General features: G+C 39.1%; 1 protein-coding gene across 1 annotated transcript in view; it reads right to left on the bottom strand.

The window, feature by feature from the left end:
- The window catches only part of KIF26B (kinesin family member 26B), a 277077-nt gene that overhangs the window by 43272 nt on the left and 211364 nt on the right, over nucleotides 1–22441 (bottom strand). Inside the window, exons 7-10 of the mRNA XM_071429169.1 lie at nucleotides 21443–21536; nucleotides 19094–19356; nucleotides 16193–16376; nucleotides 12231–12390 (exon numbers count right to left, since the gene is read on the bottom strand). Coding sequence (XP_071285270.1) covers nucleotides 12231–12390; nucleotides 16193–16376; nucleotides 19094–19356; nucleotides 21443–21536 — 701 coding nt within the window. The remainder of the gene's footprint in view (nucleotides 1–12230; nucleotides 12391–16192; nucleotides 16377–19093; nucleotides 19357–21442; nucleotides 21537–22441) is intronic.

Below are 22441 nucleotides of genomic sequence, written 5' to 3'. Positions count from 1 at the left end.
TCTGTCAGGGACGGGGTCACAGCACTGTGCACGGTGCCTTGTGGAGATGTCAGGCAGGCCTGCTGCCACTTAAGCCTCCAAAAGATTTAACCTTGGGGGGCTGGGCTCCTGGAATGTCCCAGAATCAGAAATGCAGCTTACAATTATTCCTGCCTCCTCCTCCCCCACCTGCTTGAGATTATGGAAGTATTTGAGAAACTAAAGATGCTGCAACAGTGACTGCTTCACAGTTATTAGCCAGAACTCTATGAAAAATCAAAGTTATGTCTGAGATACACTGGAGATGCAGAAGGAAAAGAACAATGTTTCATAACCCTACCACTTGCTAATGAGTATAGAACATTATGGATGGAAAGATGTAAGTAGAATCAAGTATGGAAGGTGTCTGATCCATACTCTGCTAAACTTGTGTTAATTAAGGGCATCATGGGATATAAAAGTCCTATATTTAATAACTAATATAAAAAAATTGAGAGCAGTGACAGAAATATTTGAAAAGCAGAACATGATCACATTTAGGGGCTATCTCATCTCCTGCAGTCTCACTGGGCTGGAGTTTCTTTTCTGATGACTGTGATATTTACCCAGCAATACCAATATTGTTTCCTATGTTCACTGGTTCCAATGCTTAATGAGTCAAAAATAGACATGGTCACACATTAATGCCTAAAAAAACCCAAATGATGTCTCTAAAACAACCACTCAAACACATCCATTGCTGGTCTGTACTTGTGCAATTCAAAACTTGGATAATGGCAGAGCACATTATGCTGAGCATGTTCTCAACACTCATCCAGCCCTGACCTCAAGACAATAAGCCTTTAATATGCCAAAAACTGGACTTTTTTTCCTAAATATGGCAGTAGAGATTTTTTTCTTCCTGTTGAGGAAGGAACAAAAATCCCTTATGACTGCCCTTCTTGGAACCTGCACAGCAAGAGGAGTGAAGATCTGCCACTCTGCCCAGATTTTTAAATCTCCCAAAATAATATTTTGTACATAAATATGCAAAGGTTTTCAAATTTAAGCGCCAGAAATGTTTCAATATGAGCATAATCAGACCACAGGGTTGGGAGATGTTCCTTCACTATAATAAAGGAGCCAGAAGGAAAAAGCACTGTACAGATAGACCTATTGCATACTATGAGGTTAACCAAGGAGAATTTACTCACACATTCAGGCATTGCAAAATGCAGTGAAAGATAATATGAGCAGCATATAACTTAGAATGTCATCATAGAATACTTAACTCTTTTTTAGATAAGTCTCTTTATATTTATAACCATAGTCATTGGTAACATTTTTTAGTGGGCTTCTGACGAAATGAAGAAGTACTTTCAAATTACAGAGTCTTAAAAATGAGCTTATATTAAGCCTCAGTTAGTGGCACAATTAATGGATAGTACACAGAGACTACAGAATTCATTAGCTAATATGCATTACAGATTAGATATTAGTAGAAAACATTTGATATTTTTAATTTATGAGATATGAATTAAGGTGAAACAATACACTGGTAACACTTAAATCCATATGAATATGAACACAAAATTTTTAAGAAGTTATGTTTGTTCTGAATTTAAGTTTAGTTCCAATAGAGAGATAACACAGCTTTTTAAAGCATAAAATAGATCAGTAATTTCTGGCAAAAATGACTCTCACATATCCACACTATTACTGTTAGAGTTGAATATTAGGTTAACTGTAATTTCATACACAGCCTGCAACATTCTTTATTCATAGCCCACATCTAAACGTTGCCTGTTGAAAAGATCTGGTGGGGTTTTTTTACTCTCTTCAGTTAAGTATTGTTCTCTGGTCTCCCATGGGAGGAATATGCTTAGGAACAGCATAACAGGTATCAGAAGTGTTTAGTGTGATGCTCAGATTAGTGTGATACTCAGATTCCTTAGTGTGATGCTATTAGTGTGATGCTCAGATTCCTTAAAAAAATCAGGTATTGCTCCAGAGAGAAGCATGAGACTTCCTGCAAACAACATCCTCATGGCCATGAGGCTCCCTGCAGTGAGATGGGTGTGAAGAGAACAGACATGGCACTTGCAAATGGGCACACAGGACTTTACCACTTGTGTAAAACACTTGATTTTTACATCTGACACACACATAAATGATTCCAGGCAAAGGAGCTCACAAAGGAACATGTCCTGCTTTCAGCTCCAACAGACTGCAATCACAAGTAGCACAAAATCAATAAAAGCCACTGATTATAATACCATTGCACAGCACATAGCCATCCAAAATGGCAGCAGTCACCTAACAAGAGAACAGAAAATCTGATACCAGCTTAACAGTCTTATTTTGTATTCTCTATGATGCAAAGGCTCTAAAAGTTACCAAAGCACACCCTCACTTTTTCTGTAAAACCCACTTCACAGTAAGCAGCATCAACATTAGCTGAAAAAGCCAGGAGTATTCTACAGACCTCACCAGAGGACAGTGTGGTAGAGCAACAACAGGTTCTCTTCCATATGTATTTTCAGAGTCAAGTCTTATTCAGGTTTGATCCCCCACCAGCCCCTCCTCTCCCCCATAGTTTATACATCAATGCAAACGACTACAACTACAGCAGTTGCTCTCAGTTGCCTGTGACATGAGAACTGTCCCCCATCCATCACACCAGCAATGTCCACATGTGAGAGAGATGTCCAGGATTCAAGAGGTGCGTGTTGGCATGATCTGACTGCGAACACAGAGCTCCCAGAACACTCTCTCTCTGAAAAAGTGCATTTATTTCTCCAACACCACACCTTTGAAACCATTTTTGTTTGTTATGTTGACATGCCAGCTGTGTAGCAGATATGGATACTGCATCTAATTCCCATCCTCCTGCACAGGCATGTAACTTAAAAGCACTTCACTCAGAGCCCATGAAAACTGTTGTTTGCAAGGGAGAAGGAGCACAGTCTAGGAGCACAAAAGATTCTGCTACTCTATTTATAGCTGGAGGCAGACATGAAAATTGTGTTCAATCCTTAAAAGACTGCTCCAAGGAGATTCAGGTCCCACCTGCACAGAGATGATGAGGTGCCTTTAGCAGCTTTTACCTTGTAAGGGCCCCCCTCCTTCATTCTCTGCTGTGAATGAGCTGAGCCATGTTTGTAACAGCACCCAAAACAGCCACCACTGCTGCTCTCTGGAACCACCTGCACCAAAGGGAGCCACAAGGGCTGCTATTTCTGACAGTGTGGACATGCATTTTTTCATTGATTTTCAAAGAGACTGAGGTTTTGTTTCTGACCAAGAGCATGAACTAAGGAATGGGGAGAGAACAATTAGTAAATTCCACCATCTCTCAAGAATAACTCATTGGAAAATAATTTTAAATTGTAGTAATTTTAAATGCAGCAGGTAGGGCAGTTTTTTCTGATGGGATGATAAGGCAAAACAAAGCTAAAAGACAATGCAGATAAAACAGTTAAATCTGCTGTCTGATATTAATTTTAATGAGTCTTGTCAGATATTGCTAGAAAGCATATCACCTGGATGGCACTTACAAAAAAATATTTTAAAAACAAAATTAATTGAACAAGTTCATCCTGCAGCACAAGATAGGTAATTTTCATATTTCAGAAGATAGTTCTAACCAGCCTGCTTAAATCTAAAAAGTCAATGCATATTTTAAAAAACCCACATCTGTTCATTGTGTATAGACCTGGAGGCAACCACCAGCCAAAAACTTTGATCATCCAGCAGAATCTTGTATCTGAAGAGCTTATCTTCAGAGGATTATCTCCATTGCTTTACTCTCAAATGTGTTATGAAAACAAAAACTTCAGTAAAAAAACATCTTGCAGTTGTAATGTCATTCAAATACTCTTGAAGCAATAAGGCAAACTGACTGAAGTACCCTCCACTTACAACCCCACAATTCTCTTAAAAGCTTCTAGGGCCTGTCACTCCTTTGAGAGGGTGATGTCTATAGAGAGTCCAAGAATAGAAGGAGTTTGAAGAAAAAATGTTCAACTATTTCCCCAGAAAATGTAAGCAAAGGTTATGTCTATTCTTAAGTTAAAGTCACAAATACTATTTATATACACTGAAGAGGGGAAAAAAATAGTCCTGCTTGTGCCACTTCAGTAGTCTCAAATCCCCATTTGTGTGGCAAGTTTGTGCATAAACTTCTTGAGCTTCAATTTCATGGTCACAGACCCATTTGGAATGAATCAATAGATGATTGTACTTTTACAGGTTTCACCTTCACCAATTCCATTAATTATGTCCCTTGCAATTCCAAATAAACTCAACATTAGGTAACACTTAATCACATACTGCCTCTTTCAACAAATAAGCTGCTAATCATCAAATACGGAACATGAAATATCCCTTAGCAAGGATTTGAGGATTATCTCATCTAATTGAATATAAGCATGTTTTCTAATCTGTGGGTTTAAGCCAAATCCCAATAAAAAGATTCCCATTGATTTACATAGAGTTTTGGATCAAGTACTGCAAGAACTTGATTTTGCAATTTGAAGAGAAAGAGACCTTAAAAAAAAGCGTAACTAAATGATGAAGGGAAAAAACGTTGTTAACTCATTTAAATCATCTGGCACAGGAATCGACTGCTAGGGTAAGGTCTTGAGAAACACACAACTGAGGCTTTCTGGATTTCTCTGACGTCATGAAAGTGTAACAATCCATCCATCCACTGGTTTTCAGGCTCCTAAAAGCAGATTTGATTCTGTTAGACACACTAGAACACATTTTATTGTTTATTTATGTAACTACCAGCCATCCGCAGACACCTGACAATCAAGGACAAAAATAAATTATCAAAAGGAAGTACAGATATCAAAAATTGTCAAAGATTTAGACCCAGAACTCCGCATTGAAATTGCATAAGCCTAGCTGTAACCCATCTTAAACAGTTTATTATGTAACTGTTAATGGATATTTGTTAGTTACAGGTTTATTTTCCTTTTAAATTATTCTACTGACTGTTCTCTTCAGCTCTTGAGTGGTTATTCCACGAATAGGAATCCCTGTTAGCATGCTTTAAAGTTTATATTCCTCCACATCATTACTTTAAAATAAGAAATCATTCTGCCACTTTGTCTCGCCAGACACAATTCTCTTCTCCTGTGTGAATTCACATCCTTGAAACACTACAGAGCAGTTGTCATCTCTTCTCTCAAAGGCCTCCTTTTCCCTACAAGCTATGAAGCTTTATTTCTGTCACAGTGTTCTTCCAGGTGAGTAACCCTTTCATTTCAGACCATTCATAATTCTTCTTGCTTCTCTTTTAAATTCTCTGCAGTCTGTAACATTTTCTTAGCAATGAGATGCACAACTCCAAACAAGCAGCTATATACTGGCAGATAAATAGAAAAGCTATTTTCTTTGGTCTGCTGGAGTGGGATGTCTTTTTGGTCTGAGTCTGTGACTCAGACCTTCTTTGTACAAGCAAAGAAGGATCAATGCGGAAATGAAATTTAATTTAGCACATCATATCCATATGCAACTATTCATGAAAGTGGAGATAACCAAAAATGTGAAATAAGTCTAATAAAAATTATGACATGCTTTTTGATAATTTGCTGCATTGTAAAAGAGGTAGTTATTCCAAGGATATGACTATTTAAAAATTGTTCAATTATACATGAAATGAATTATCACCACATTTCCATGAGAGAAAATGTATTAATGTTCAATTGAGCCTGAACCAATGGTGGAACAGGTGAGAATAAACTGCTGGATACCCTGACTAAAGGTTCAAAATGACATTTTAATGAATTAAGTACAGATTAATTTTTGTATGAAATTACCACAATGGCCTATTTGGGTTCCACTCAAGCTATATTTCAGGAATAACTGCACGCTACTGGATTGCTTGTTCATTACCAGCCACGTCTGTGCTGGCCCGGGACCAAAGTAGTGTCCTTCTGTGATGCAGCTATCTGCTACTCATAGGAATGGCTATTTAAATGCAATTAGTAATTGCTGTTAAGTCTGACTATAAACCACAGCACTTCCCTTCTCATTTCATTTTGCAGTCCATCATTATTTGCTGCTTACAGTATCCATAAAGTACTAATTCGCTGAGTGGTTCAAAGAGCATTCAAAGAGATATTTCATGAGGCCTGATTCTTGTCACTTGAATGCTTGTGCAGAATGGAGCTTGTCAGCTGAGGTCTGTTGTAAAACTGGTGCAACAGGAGCTCAAGCTCAGTGAGTGCAACATAGCCACTTACACCCATTACACACGTTTGCAGACACTGCTGCTCCAATTCCTGTCACATTGCCAGACTGGCAGGACTGAGTTGAAAACCCAAAGCTGGGGAATGGCAGCTCCACTGCAGCTCTTCTTTTGATGATTTTGTCTCTTTACTCTCCCTCATTAAGTTGATGATGAAACACAGTGCTGTAAGATGTGAGCAGATAGAGCTCAAATCTGCACTATCAGCTGTACAAACAATACAATACAATAAAGGGCATTGTTGGTGAACAAGACAACAGCAATTGCTGGAGCATGCAGACCTATCATCTGTATGTTCCTGAGCTACTGATTAAATTATTCTGGCAAAATGCAGGAAGTTTTCCTACATTCACAAACTATGCATCCCTAATTCCACCTATTTTATATAGCTCGCTGGAATAAAGAAGGAGAATGCCAGAAATTCAACCTAGTAAACTGTCAGATACAGAAAAGCCCCAAAGATGACCATAATTGCCAGATGCTCCTTGTATGCATGCTGGCCTCATTATCTGCATGCTGACAGAGTTTCATTGCTCTTGCAGTGAACTGCATTGCACCTGCCCAGTGACAAAGGGCACATGCCTAAGGCCAGGTTCTCCACTGGTACAAGGTAGCATTGCTCCAGTGGCTTCAGTGTCTGTGCCAAGGTTCTAGTCCACATAATCCTGGCTGAAAACATCAAGGAAAAACTCTTTTGTTCCTGAGCAGGCCATGTTTTTGATAGTTAATTAGGAACTATTTCACATTCAACAAAATGTCCATTGACCACTCTACTACACTCTCCTACAATTGGATCATTCAGGGATATTTCTTAGGCTTATTTCTCTTTTTGAATAGGCTCATTTCTTCTTCCCTGTTTGCTTCCCAGTTCCTCTCTGTGGATTGTAGTCTCCTCTACGCACAATTTCTTGGAACTTTCCCATTCATTTTAGACCATTTCCCAGCCTTGTGATTCTGTTTCAGCTGTCTCTCATGTCCTCATTTCCCCCCCTTCTTCTGCTCTCACAGTTCCTCAAGTAAAACAGCAAAACAGCTTTTCATCCACTTTTAGTATATTCAATATTAAATTAACACAGAAAGATTGGAGATTCTGAAGAGCACACCAGATATTTTTTTCTGAGGCTGTGATCTTTGCGCCATATTCTCATTGAGGGGGTGCAAAAGTTAAGGAATAGAAGACATAGATGAAACAGTGGAAAGTGAAAGTGATTCAAATTTCTTAATGAAAAACAAAAACCAAAAAAATTCTAGTTCAGGTGCTGATGAAGTAACCATTAAATAGGTTGCTCATTTGACATGTAGTTCAAATGTGTCATTAAGTTCTTAGACCTAGTAAGTAGACGTGGTTGTGTGAATCCAACAAAGCTAGGACTTTGTACAAGTTCACAAATAAGAGTAAAATCTCCAGTACTAATAATGATTATTGCCCATTATTATCCTCCTGAAAATCCTAACATCTTTTCTGAGAAAAATAACATAACTAATGCTAAAAATGCAAAGGCACTGCATATAAACAAAAGATACTTGGCATTTCAGTTCTTCTGACACACAGATTTTTACAAAGATGAAACAACTGCAGATAGATACACCCATCTAACTAAGAACAGAAACTGAGGTACTGGATCCATCCAAACCCCATTTTCATTTTTTTCAATAATTAACTAACAATTTAAAGAAAACATCTGATATACAGCTCATTCTTTAAACTAGTACACCAATACTATAATCCAACACTTTCCTTTTTCTCTTTACTCAAAAGCAATTCTACATTTGATCAAAAAAACTCTCACATTCTGTATGACATTAGGACTATTTATGTGCATCATTAACTCTAAAGAAAGGGGAAAATAGGGTAACAGTCCTAGCAATAGTGGAAAAGTGTATAGTGCTTTTTGCCAACTCTGAATGCCCTTTAAAAATCCTATTTGATTTTTTTTTTCAGTTTTATAAATGTGAATAAAGAAATAAACACTTGAATAAATTATTTTCCAAAGGTCATGCAGAAAGAAAGAATGGATTAACCCATGCTTTAAACACCAGATTAGATCTTAAAACACAGTGGCTCTGCCATGAAGCCTCTTGTGCAACCTTGCACCAGTCACTTAATATAATTTTATTTTCTGCACATAGGATCAAATAAAGAAATACCATCATTAAGACATGGGAGGAAATGCAACCATATGACAGAAAAACAGAACTGCCAAGGATAAAATTCATGCTTTTAACTCACACTCATCTGTTTTACAGACAAGACTCCCTCCTTGGATAAGCAAAGCATGTAGTTGAAAATACAGGATGCCTCTAGGAAACACTAGCACATTGGGATAGCACATTAAGAGGGAAGCCTATTAAATAAAACAAGCAACAATTTCTGGAAGAGAAATTCATACAGCCTTGCACTTTTCTAAACAGTTTCCTTACATTCTCACAGTCATTAAAATGCATAAAAATGATTATTTCCAAAACAGCATTACCATGAATTATCACCACCCATGTTGCCTAGCAACTGGAGTAATTTTTGAATAGTGAGCTATATAAACCAGTATCTGGAGTTTGTGCAAATGGGTGTTCATTTGAGGGTTTAAAACACATTCATCTTGGAAATCAGAGGCAGATAATACAGCACTGACATAAAACTGAAATACTCTTAAAAACATAAAATGGCAATAACAATTACTGCATCTTAGCAAAACCCTTCTGTAGCAGATCTAAGCCCAACCATATTTGGTCACTGACTCCCTTGCTCTTCCTTGAGCTTCCAAGTGCCCCTTTCCAATTTTTTTAAGACATTTGACATTCCCATGGAGAAAAGAATTCTTGCCCAATCTTCTGAAGGATTTCTTCATACCTCAAGAGCAAAAGAAACTGGTGATATAAAATGGCAATGTATTTAAGTTAAACAAAAATTTCATTTTTATAAATGACACTGAGCTGGAAGAATCATACAATCAGAACAATGTCCTTACTAAGGTTCAAAATAGGTCTGGAAATAGTGACAATAATAGTGACACTGAGAGATTAAAAGTACATATCTGAAATATACAAACTCCCAGAAATCATGGTCTGGTCACTCATTAGCTGCAAGTATTTGCCCAGTGCAGGGATTCTTGTCCCAAATTCAGACCTATGTGAAATTTGACTTGAATACAAGACAAGAGCCCCCAAACCATATTTAACCATATTGTTTGATGTCTGAGAATTTCTACATTACTTTCTTACAACTTCAGAAAACAAGTTCCTGCTAAAGCTAGTATAAATCTTCGTAACTATTCCCAAAATGGGAGCGTATGGGGGCTCTTCCCAAGGGAGAAAGATTCCAACTGAATGGTTTCCAAGGCTTAGCCTTGTGGGTAAAAATTAAAGAAAAGCAACATGTGCTGAAAAACAGCATGTGTTTTTCTCATAGAGACTGCAGGTGGAGAGGCAAATTCATCCCTGGCACAAACACAGAGACCACTGAAGGCAATGCAGTGGCATCTGCTTACTCCAGCTATGAATCTGAACAAGATTTTCCCTACAACTACTACCTGTGGAGATAAAGCTGGATACTTCAAAACTTAAGTGAATTTAAGAGCCTGCAGCCTCTCAAAGTTTAGAGAACCAAATTTTTGCCATCAGAGAAAAACTATGCATTGTGAGTTTCCAAGTCCCCAGGAAGCCATGCAGTGGCTACTGACAGGCTGCCATAAAATACTTAATGGCTGTTTAATAGCTCAGATACTACAAAGATGCTCCATTTTGTCTGCTGCTCTATGGAAATTTACTGAGACCACACACAATGTGCAGAGCTGTCACATAAAAAAAATGCTTCCATTGTTTTCTTTTGGTCCCCTTCAAAAAGGCAGTTAACAAAAACAAAATTTTATACTTAACAGTGAAAGAGAACACCCCCTAGAGAAAGGGGAATTACCCCAGTTACAGAGGCTAGTCACTGCTCTAAACAAGAGGTGCCACTGAACACATATCATCTCTTTCTGTGGGGTACTGAGCCTCTTCTGCAATGCAGCACATGGACATCCAGATCCTCCTTCCTCTCATCTCCACCGAGTAGCAGGACACAGCTGTACTGCTGGATCACTGAGCTAAGAGTGCTCATCCAGCCACCAAAACTCTTATTTCCATTGCTCAGGAATAGACCACATATGGGAAAAAAAAAAAGATTTCTGGATTCTTCCCAGCAAGAGGAAGAAAAGGTTTGCTCCAAAATATGCCAGTATATTTTTCAAATTATATTTTAAAAGTCCTCTTACAAACAGGACATTGGCTCTGATTTACAGATGACCAACCACTTCTCTACACTCTATAATATCTGCTTATAGGAAGAATTCTTATTAGGAGGGAACTAAAGAGGGGATTGTGGCCTGAAGAGAGCTTTGATCTTCTTTCAGCAGTACAGACATTGATGAGAAAATATGCTGACATCTCTGGCTGTGTAGGCTCAGAAGTGCAACAGCTGGGAGTCACAGCAAAAAGAGATTGAACACACAGCAATTAGAAGAAGTGTTTGGTAATGCTTTTCTCCTGGTCAGTCATTGCCAGGAAAGACAATTGTTGTATTTGGTAACTATTCTTTGTATGTTTAGTTCTAGCCTAATGAGCATTACTAACATTATCTTTTGTATTCACACCAGTGACCTTCTCTTCAATCCATAAAATCCAACAGGAAGAAAGACAGGTTTGTGATAAAGCATTGCCTGAGTTACACTTTGTGAAGTGCAGAATTCAAGGTATTTTCATTCTATGACAAGGTGCATGATCTACGAAACATTTAATGAATATTTAGACATAGAAATTTGGTTGGTCATTAACTGAGTTCCAGCCTGATTAAGCTCCAGGAATGGGAATATTTCCAGAAAGCATGTTTTAAGTCCAGACTACCAAATAATTTTTGAAACTAAAGGTTGGAAGAGAAACAGATTATAACCAATATCAATTAATTGTTACTTGCCAAAATGAAGACAAAAACAAAGAAGCAATCTTGAATGGACATGTGTAAATAATCATGTTTGCAGCTTTTTAAATGTTAAAAAGGGTAAAATGCATGGACTGAAATATTGCTCTGTGAATTACTTTGTTCATTCTCCGTGTCATCCTGCTGTTCTAACTCCTGATGTCATACACCTGTCCTTCACAAATGGTGACATTCATTGGCAGTTTGATTACAAGATGCTACTGGCAGCCATTCCTATGATGCTAGTTGCTACTCCCTAGGATCTAGGCTAGAGAAAAGCAATATTGCCCACAAAATCAGAAACTTCTCAATAGGAAGGCAGTGTGACTCCCTGGGCTGAGAAATTAATCCGAACTTCCTCTCAGACCTGCACACAGGACACAGAGGGAGAGAAAGTGATGACAAGAAGTGAACACAAGGAATACCCACTAGGTGAGCAATTCCTCTTGTTTCCCAAAAGGCACCTGCAGTAGCAATGGTCACTGGTTTACTGTGTCAAATGGAGACTACTTCTTTTTTGCATATGAAAAGCTGACATTTAGATTCAAACCATGCAAAAAAACCCCTGCAAAGTAACCTTAGGTCACAGAAGGAATCTAATGACAAACATTCATGCTCATTGTGACATATATTTCCAATAAAGCAAATTGCATACAGTGGACAGCAAGATAATTTTCTCTACATTACAGCAGCGATGTTCCTCTCCTTGGAACAAATATGAAACGTTCTCACATGCTTTGAAACATTAAAAAAATCTTTGAACAGCCACAGAAAACAAAACCCTAATGTGTTGAACTTCAAACCTTAAGATCTTTCAGCCACCTGGGTCCTATTTCAGCAGGCTTCTTCCTTTGAAACCTATTTGTCAAACACAGAGTGTAGCTACCAGGTGTAAGGTCACATAAGGTGTCACTGAACCTTGGGCAGCTTTTGCCATGGCTCAAGAGGGCTGCACTGACCCCAGCAGACTGTTTTCCTCCTTACCCAAATCTGCCTCAGGCACAGACAGACAAACTGCTTTCGAGCATCCCCTCATTAGGCAGAACCCAGAGCAGCACTTACTTGTATGGGATGTGTTTGCTGCCATTGACAAGGGCGAGGATGACATTGCCCAGCGCTGGCAAGGAGAGGCAGAGGCCGGAGCTCCCCTCGCGGTTCTTGCTGAGCACTTTCACGCAGCTGCCCAGGTCAATAAGGTGCAAGCGGCTGCGACCTCCAGACACTGCCACAAAGAGAGCAGACAGTTAGTGTGGGCCTCCAAGAGCAGCTTCCCAGGAAAGCAAAAGTCTCACCGTGACTTGTGAAGGGGAAACAACCTAGGAGCCTTCCCTAATTCCCCTTAGCAGACACGGCTGTAGGCATCCTGCTAATGCACTGTCAGCCTTTATGGCTGTACATTGCTGTCTACTCTGAACCTGCTTAAAAATTGCTGAGTACTCACTTGCTCCTGCAGGCTTAACACTGGGAGAGTCACCAATGTAACTATATTTTTTTTAAATGTAGCTCTATTAGCCTGAGTTGGCTCTGTTTCTGTCACTGTCACTACTGTTTCTCTGTCTGGAAAACTACAGGCTGGGAATTCCTGCTTGGTAAGCAAGGATACTTCTCTTATTTTTCCCATCCTGAATACTATATCTTAAGAAGACACGGTGGTACCTGTGGGATGTTCAATTTTTCCTCAAGTCTATATACTTTCACAGTAGCATTTCAGCTGAGAAGTTTGCCAAGATGCTGGTGATGGATTGTGAAGTAGCACCTCTGTTCTCAGAACAGTTTCTGTAAAACCAGCAATAGATCTTCATGGTTTTGTCTTGTTTACCCTGCATCAGCACAATACTTCCAGAGTGAAAAGATGCTACCATTGAAACACGAAGATTAATAGACATTTGCTCTCTTTAAAAATCTGTGCTTCCTTATGAATCCAGGATGGGAACTATGTAGACTTCACAGAAGTGCTTCTAGCTCTCTAGTATCTGAGAGCAATTTTCTAGCTGACTTTTTTGCATCTGATCTTGGACCACTCCTCCCCATTCTCAAGAGTTAGTTTAGGAGCAATCTGTAGGAAAAGGCAGATTTATTTTTAGGATCTTAACTCAATAGGTACAGAACAGAACAGAATCACTATGTTATAAGAGAGGTAATAGCAATGTAGGAGGACACAAACAGCAGCACCTCAAACAGCAGCACCTCAAACAGCAGCACAAATACTTTCACACCTGAGTTTAACTCTATGCAAGTTAATTCACAGCCATTTTGACACAGAATCTCAACTTGCACATTTGGTAAGAAAAAAGAGAGAAGATGAACAAAGACAGAAGACCTTCTATGGGATTTGTGAATAATATTCCAAAATGTATCCACTATCTCTGTCAACAATTGATAAAATACAGTTACGTCTGCTGCTTTAAAGTCCTCTTAGTTCTTCAGCTCTATCAGGTGTTATGTAACACTGGATTTCTATGTATTCCTCTCACCAGAGGAATTAGGCTGCCTTGGGGAACCAGTAAAGCACCTGTGCCTCTAAACTGATCATGGAAGACCTTTGTCTCACCTCTAAAAGTCTTTAAAACCCTTAAAGAGTCCCTGAGTCCTCTAACATCTCTATTCTCAGAAGGCTGGAATTCCTTACTTGAGTGTATCTCACAATCATTTATTTAGAAAAACAAAGAAATGCATTTAGTTGCTACTGTAAATGACTGCAGGTGACTTTACTGAATCCTATATAATAAATATTTCTGTTGCTAAGATTACCAGGTGTCAGGGAAACAAAAGAAAATTAAAGAAATCACTACCTTTCAAAAACACATTGCTTCCACATATATTCTGATTACATAACTTGAGGAAATCCAGAATAAGATCTCTTACTGGTTGCTTCTTTCTTATTTAATTTACAGATTGAAGTAATATTTTTAAGAGTGTAGATCCACTTGATTAATCTGAAAATGAAGCTATTTGTTAGGCAACTTGTTCACTAATGTACCTGGCTACTATAGAGAAAAAAAGTGGAACATCCTAACACTTGGATTTTTTTCCTATGGTCCCAGAGAAAAAAAAACAGAGCTGACAGCTGAAAAATGACAGTGATCCAGTTCTGCCACAATGTCATTTATTTCAATGGTGCTAAGCCTGCTTCATGACATTCCTGGTAATGAATCTAACAAGGAGGTAAGTACAATACAACGCCTTATTCTAACAGTCATTTTTTACCAAAATCACACATTAGCCAGGCCTTTAATCTCTTATCCTTTAGAAGCTGGGTTTCTTTTTTTTCCCCCTCTTTCTTCCTGTCCTTTTTTAATCCTGTTACTGGAATCTATATATCTCTACTATCTTCATGGGTTTTTTCTGAGAAGTCCTTCATTACAGCAGGAGACAGTGATAATCACTAGGCGCCCTTTCTGAGCAGCTGGAATTCCCCCTCATTCAATTATCAGTGGGATCTGACCCTGCCTAGCTTGTAAGGCCACTCAGATATGGGAATTTGAAGACAGGAGGATGGTCTGGCCATGAGACAAAGATATAACAAGAGGCAGTGGGCAAAGCATGCCATATTCTAATCCAACAGGATCGTGTCTTCTTTTCCTGAAATTATAACCACAAGACAATAATATTTTCCCTTTTATTAATGGTATTTGAAAGTAGAAGAAAAGGACTGTGTGTGCACATACTTTCGTGTAGTAAAAAATATGGAGCATTAAATAATTGCAATAATTATTCCCTCAAAATCAGCCATCTTATTCCTATAAACCAGTCTGTTTGAGTATTCACTGTCTTCCTTTCCACCGCAGGGTGGTTAATTAATAAATCTTTAGTTAATTGAGATTTCTGACTTCCAATTCCACAGGGGTTATTACTTAAATACATGCAAGCTGCATTTCCATTTAGAGGAACTTTTTGGTTTTTTTCTCCCGTAAGTACACTCAGTGCAAATTTTCTTCATTTAAACATTACATGTTAATACTGCAGAGCTGAACACCCACTACACATCACCTTGCAATCTATTCCTTATTACCAATAGCCTATGCAGAGCCAGGAGCTGAAACATATGCTGTTTCTGCAGAATTGCTTAAGCCCATGAGTTTAAAGAAGGAGATTTCTCTGGTCTCTTTCAAACATTTTTCCCTGAAAAGAAATGATTATTTGAAAAAAATATTTTTAATGTCAGAATTTTCTTTTTCAGTGGGGGTTCTTCCTACATTTTCATTTATCATCAAATCTTTTATCATTGGAATTTACTTACAAAACCCCCTCTCTGTATATCTTCAGTCATAAACAATTTGGGAGACTTGAAACAGAAGACAAGTATAATAAAAATATAAATGGTATGAGAAAAAAGAAAGCTTTGAAAATTACAGAAACATAAAATTAGACATGGAAGCACCATTTCCTGGGATATGGAAGTAAAGACACAAGCCAGTGAGAGCATACATGACAAAGAGAGGAAACAAGCCTATCTGAAAAATCCAGACCTTTACAAAGAACCACAAGAATCCTTTGTGCACACATAGTTGGGCCAGGAACTAAATATCATGTATCTCCAAGAAAGGGTATAGTTTATGGGTTGTAACATCAGCTTCCCAGTTTATGGGTTGCCAGCATCAGCTTCCACACACACTGCCCTATTTAGGTGGCAAGGAGGAACAGTTAACATAAGGGTGGCAAGGAATTCCAGTCACCACAATATTTTAATCCATGACTGCAACACTATCTGTAAAGATAATAATAAAGGTCAATTTAAAAAGCACCTTTTTTTTTTTTTTCAGATACAGAGGCCCACACAGGGCTGAGAACTGCCAGTGTCTCCATGAGAGCAACTAAACTGACAATGACAGTAATAATCCCCAATGGCTTTTAATAGCCTTTGGTGGGTCTTCACCAGGCACTGTTCAGCCTGCTTATATGAAGGGCCCCACCCCAGACTGAATGGAGAACTCTGCTGATTTTCACCACTAAAGAACATTGTCTGAAGGCCCCCTTCCCAGGCAGGCTTGGAGGAGGCAGAGAGGAACAAGAGGACAGCTTACTTCCGCCCTTGCCGCTCTTCTCCATGCGGTACTGGTAGATGTGCAGCGTGAAGAGCATGTGGGAGTTGCGGTGATCCTCCTCATCGCAGTCCCGCTGGCTGCTGCGCCGGGAGGCGATGGCGGCGTCCAGGAAGAAGGCGGCCTTCTCTGCCGTGGGGGCACGGAGCTCACTCTGGTTCTGAAGCTGCAGTTAACACCAGGGAGAAATGGCTGAGAAATTCCCGCACAGGTAAACACCACCGACAACTTCCTGCAATCAACATGTGGTGACAACTTCCTGCAATCAACGCTGGCTTCTACTGGGATCGCAAATGAGGAGGTGCCCAATGGAATGAGACCCTCCTGACCTTCCTGACACATTCTACTGCAGTGGCAGTAGAATGCCCTCCAGGAGCCCTCATGGCTAGAAGTGGGGAATAAAAATTGTGGAAGACACGTCAATCCCAAACTCAACAGCAGTGGCAAGGCTATGTGTTCCAACACCTTCAGAAAGTGTTAGAAGGAAGCAGTCCACAGATAAATCTAAAAAGTAACAGGACTGAATCTTGTGTTCTTCCCCATGCCATATGAGGAGCAGCCCAGAAGAGAAGCCTTTTCCTTGCCCCTTCATACCATAAGTTTATTATTCACCTGCTCATAAGCCAGGGCAATGCATTAAATGGAAGAAGGCAGGTAATGTACAAACATTCATATTTGCTGGACCTCAGTCCCTGTCACCAGCCTGCTCTCAACTCTTCTAAGTGACAGACAGCATAGGAGGGCAGATATTATTTAGCCCTCCTAACAATAGGAATGCCTGCATGTTTCATGGCACCTATGACTAGTTTGTCTGTGCATGGGACACGAGACTGCAATCTGATGGCATTAGTTTTGGCAGTACACAGAACTGGCCCACAGCCCATAGGATAGATTTGTCTTGTCTGGTATAAAAACGGCAAGGAGCTCCCTGTTCATGGGGTTTGTTCCCCTGCTATATAATATAGCTGACAGTTCAGTTCTCCAAAAGACAGTAATTCTGTTTTCTCTTTGCAACCATTATCTAGACTGAGGAGGGATAAAACTGAGGCTGTGCATAGGATTCGGTGACACAGCTGAAAGCTGGACTCCCTCAGGAAAGAGGGAGGGGGACAGGAAGGAGCTAACAAGGTCAGCAGAAGGCAGGCCAGCCTGTGGGCTGATCTCACTAATGTAAGCAACAAGAAAATGTGCATACTTGGAAAGGTCCAGTGACAGACAGTATGACATATGGTGATCACTCATTTGCTATACACACTGCTTATTCTGCATATCTGCATGGCTATAATATAATATAATATAATATAATATAATATAATATAATATCCTCCCTTCAGCTGAGGATTTGGATAATTCAGGTGTACGACACATGACTCCAGAATGTCTTGTAATCACACATAAAAAGGCTTCTTTCCTTGTAATTTAATTCAGTCTTTCACACTGCAGATATATATACGCGTCTCATGGAGCTACCTCTTTTTCAGTAATCCAAAATAATTGATTTTGTATATATAGCTGTACTGTCTGTATCTATATGAAAATAAGCTACCATAATGGAATGTTTATTATTATTGCTATTGTGCTAAAATACCTTAGTAAGGAATTAAGTGCTTAGGAGATGCTGGTTGTGACACAGTTACGTAACACGTGCAGTTTGCAAATTCTTAACTGAACCATCCATCACCCCAACAGGAACTGTGCAGACTCAAGTCTCTCATATTTACTAGACTGCATCAGTTACAGGACACCAGAGGGTGAGATCTCTAGTGATACAGTAAGTATTTCATAAAATGCTGAAGTCAGGAGTTAAGTGAAAATGAGAACCCTAATTGTTATATCAAATCAAAACACAACTTTATAGTCCTTAGGTAGAATGCAAAAGAATGGAAAATATGACCTAAGTATGCCTAAAAAGCTTAAACCACAAAGAGATAAGACACAAAATTTATTGCTTGCTGTTTAAAATCTCACAGTTCACAACTTGTGTGGATGTGAGTCATGATCTCTAGATGCTTGGAGGTGGATACAGGGTACATGACCTTGTAGATCTGTTCCCTTCTCCCCCTATTCCCCATCCTGGAATAAGCAGGGCTCTCAACAAAAGCAGCCTTTGCCTTTCAGGATGAAAGAATATTTTCAAGCTCCATCACTTTCTTCTGCTCCCTCTTCATCTACTCATACAAAAAGCAGATTTACTCCCACTCAAAAAGCAAAATGAAAGAATAGGTCCCTTTTCCCCTCAACCCAAACTAAAGGGGAAAAAATAGGGCTGCTAAGAATTTCTCATAGTTACCCAGAAAATAGGTGAGCCAGTTACTCATTCCTGCTAAAACTCCAAATTGGAGAAGAGTTTGAGTTTTTACTGACTTGCCCAGCTCAGGAATTTACTTCCTGGCAGCAATTAATAAGTAGCAATTAATGCTCCCTACAAAACCACTAATGAAAATGATATAAATAATGTAGTTTAAAAAGAAATAAACAGCCATATTAATGGCCTACAGCAATTTATGCAATTTATGTTTGTAAAACAACAAACTAAATATTTTAGTTTGTTGTTTTACAGAAGAGAGATCACACTTTTTTTTCTTTTTTTTTTTTTAAGAATGAGGTGAATTTTTGTTTGCTCTGAATGTTTTCACATTTTATTGCAAACACAAGCCCTTGCTCCATATCACTTATACCAGAGGTACAAATATTTAGGCCAAGAGAGCAGATGGCCCTGCAGCTGCAGGTCATAAAGTTCTTGCATGTTTTAAAGTAAACACTTTCAAGTCTATAAACTCTACGCTCTGGGTAGCTCTTGAATTTGAACCATCTCAAGGGCCCCAGAAGAAACCAAAAAAGTCATGTTTACTTGTTTCAGTGTAAAATTAATCTTGGATTCACCTGCATGCCACAAATGGGGTCTTCACAAAGGTAGACACCTGGGGACTGGCCATCTTGCAGGCTGCCTGTAGCCACTTCTGACAACAGGTCTCTCAGATTTTCTTCTTTCCCCCACACTTCCACAGCAGAAATCCGGACCGAGAAGCGCGCTCCTGTCTTCTCTTTGCGTTCATTAATCAACTTGAATAGCCACGAGATGGCACAAGGAATTATTCCAAGGTTTTGCATGGAATCATCCTTCCCAATCATGGTGTATGACTTCCCTGTCAGGAATGGGGGGATGAAGAAAATAGAACATCATTCCCAGGATGTTGACAGCCTTCTGCCAGGAGACGTTATCCTGCACAGCATTCATGAAAATAACTTCACTACAACAAGGACAGTCAGCAATGGGAAAATATAGGCAGGTAGACAAATAGGACATGGAAAATCCAGATGAAATCTTGAGCTTCTTTCAAAAATCATTACCTCATGCATTCCCCTGACATCTCCCATTCCCAAGTAGGGTGCTGCAGGCCCCCACCTTGCAATGCTACAGCATCTGATGTGGTTGAATCATGGAGGGAATTGAGCAGAGCAAGAGTGCCATGGTCTCTAAAAAACTCTACTTTGAATACTCTAAGTGTGGTATTCTTTCAATACAATTTTACTTCAAAGCACTAGATTGTATTTCAAATGCTGCTAGATTGTATTTCAAATGCTGGAGTTGAAATTGACATAAACCTGGTCCCAGAATCACACAGATGGAACTTCATTCAGAAAAAAATCCCCAAAACCAACCAGGTATATATGATCACTTGGTGAAGAAGTGGGTCCACTACAATTAATATTTCATCTGGGTAAAAACCATTCCCTGGTTAGGTATTTTTTAACTCTGCAATTATAGCTCTGGCTTTTCTTTGCTGTAAAAGTTTGGTGATTAAGGACACAGAGTACTATCTTAAACTGTATTAGGTGTCACTACATATAATGCTTTCAGATGAGTTTTCTAAAGCTCCTAAATTTGTAAGCCAAATGATAATGGTATACATCCTTTCAGGCAAGTACTTGTGGCTTCTTTACCTTGTTTCATTTCTTACGTTGAATCTATGTGCAAAAAGATCACTGAAAAAAATACTTCTATGCACATGTCTCTGTCAAGGTCTGGGTAAGTCCATGGTTTTTGGAATGGTGGTGGTGCACTTAACAAAGCAACTGCAGAGACCCAACTCATGCTTCAGCAAAAGCCTAGCTAGGATACCTCTCTAAAGGATGTGTGGCACTTGTGAGAGCCTGTTATCTGGTGGCTTCCTTTTTCATCTCATTTGCAATGTTGTGTTTGGCAGGTCACATCTAAGAGCTCATCCTAGTGTCACTCTTGCCTGGTCCAGAGGGGCCTTCTGGTGTAACTGGAACACCAACCTGCTCCATTCATTGTACCGGACCTGGTTGCATTGCAGCATTCAGTGCTGTCCAGGTTTTGTTGCCTATAATTTGGGATAATCATGGCCTGATACAGCTTGATCTTCTTTACCACCTGCAAAACTGAATTATCTTTTTAAGTTATATGTGAACATCTGTGGTTGTTTGAGATGGTAAAGAATGGAAATCATTGCACACATGCAATAAACCCCTGTTCATTCAAGAGATGGTACTTCCAAAATACAATTAGATAAATATGACCAAACAAATGTTTATTCTCAAAATTCAGTTATGTCAAAATAATAGTGTGTTAATGATGATTCTCCTCTTTATTGTCCTTCCATGAATACCTGAAAAATGCTAATGAAGCATGTCCAAAGTGTGAGTTTTGCTCCATCAGTAACATTCAGTCACCCATTAAAATAAGACTTGTTTGAGACACAGTAGGAAGAGGTCAGTAATGAGTGAACTGTCTAATCAGGGAATAGAGTATAAATCAAACTGTCTGAGTGCCCAGTCACACTCCATAAGAGTGCCATCACAAACATCAAGTACTTGAGTGAATACTCATAGTACACAGTTTGATAAAAGTGGCATTTGGGCAAATCCTGGCTAACACCAAGCACATTTGGAAAACTGTAGATCACTGGATCATTATTAACAACTGAAGACAATGAAAGACAAAATTGCTATAATATTTAAGAGCTGAAATGAAGCAATAATTCAAAGGTAACTTCTGTTCCAAAGAGCATGATGTCCAACATTTACACAATAAGAAAAGTGAATAAATGTGTAAGCAAGAGGTGAAGATGTAGCATGAGATCATTCACAGGTACTTTCAAATTAATATACACAGACAAGTTTGTTTTCCTTAACCTAACAGACTAGCAATCCCGTATTAAAAATATTCATTTTGCTGCTTGAGTAGGGAAATTTAGCAATACCAACCAAGCTTGGCATGACCAAAGCAGAACACGCAGCCATCTGCCCCATTGACCACAGACTGGATCACCTCAGCCACAGTCCCAGCACATACTTCAGCCTGTCACAGGTATTGGGAAAAAAAAAAAAAGAATAAAAATACAGGAAAGAAGGAAAGAAAAAAACCAGAAGCATTAACAATACTAAGGAAAATAATTATTTTCACCGGAAAGGTGCATTAATGTCTTCCCTGCTCCAGATATCATGTTGAAGTATCAAAAAATCTAACCTTGCTTGTCTCATTCATGTGACCTGTGCTGTTAATGGGAATGACATTAATTGTGTAAGCACATGAAGCAGGAATTTTGTTCTGGATCAAGTAAGTTACATTCAGCGATGCATCAACATCCTTTGTGGCATTAAAAAAATACACATATTGTAAGGGGGTGCAATTAGTTTGTTAGAACTGCCTATTTAAGGGATTTTAAAATACAGTTTTGATTAAAAAACAACACTGAGGAATTTTTGCATGCTCAATTATTTGCCCAGTTATGGACTGAGTTTAATTCCACAAGCATGTGGGTAAGGAATGCCACAAAATGTTCCAAAGGGAACAAACAGCTCTTTGGAATTAGCTAAGAGACCCAACATTATTATGAGTCTTCTCAGCTTTTTACAGTACTAGACTCCATTCTGAAGACTGTAGCAGTATTTTAAGGAGTACAACACAGAAATTTACCCCAGGCATTCTTGGATTTAAGGTTCAAGCAGGCTGAATGGTTGACAGTGCTCCTGCAGCAACTGCTTAACACCAGTGGATGAACCTCAATCAAAATTCAGTTTAGGCCCCCATGGGAAGCACTTTGCATTTGACAACACATCAAGTAAATCCACCCTGGTTCATGGCTACTTCTAGACTATCTCTACAACAGAAAATAAAATGGGCCAAGAAAGGGACTGTTCACAGGCCAGCCCCTTGAACTGCATCCAGGCATTAGTCTGCAAGGTGCTAGCTGCTTGGACCAG

Source organism: Agelaius tricolor, unplaced genomic scaffold (assembly GCF_023055355.1).
Source record: "Agelaius tricolor isolate 1412-34295 unplaced genomic scaffold, bAgeTri1.0.p SCAF_1, whole genome shotgun sequence".
In the NCBI taxonomy this organism is placed as follows: domain Eukaryota; kingdom Metazoa; phylum Chordata; class Aves; order Passeriformes; family Icteridae; genus Agelaius; species Agelaius tricolor.
The sequence above is the reverse complement of the archived record's forward strand: the minus strand, read 5'-3'. Positions and strand labels throughout refer to the sequence as shown.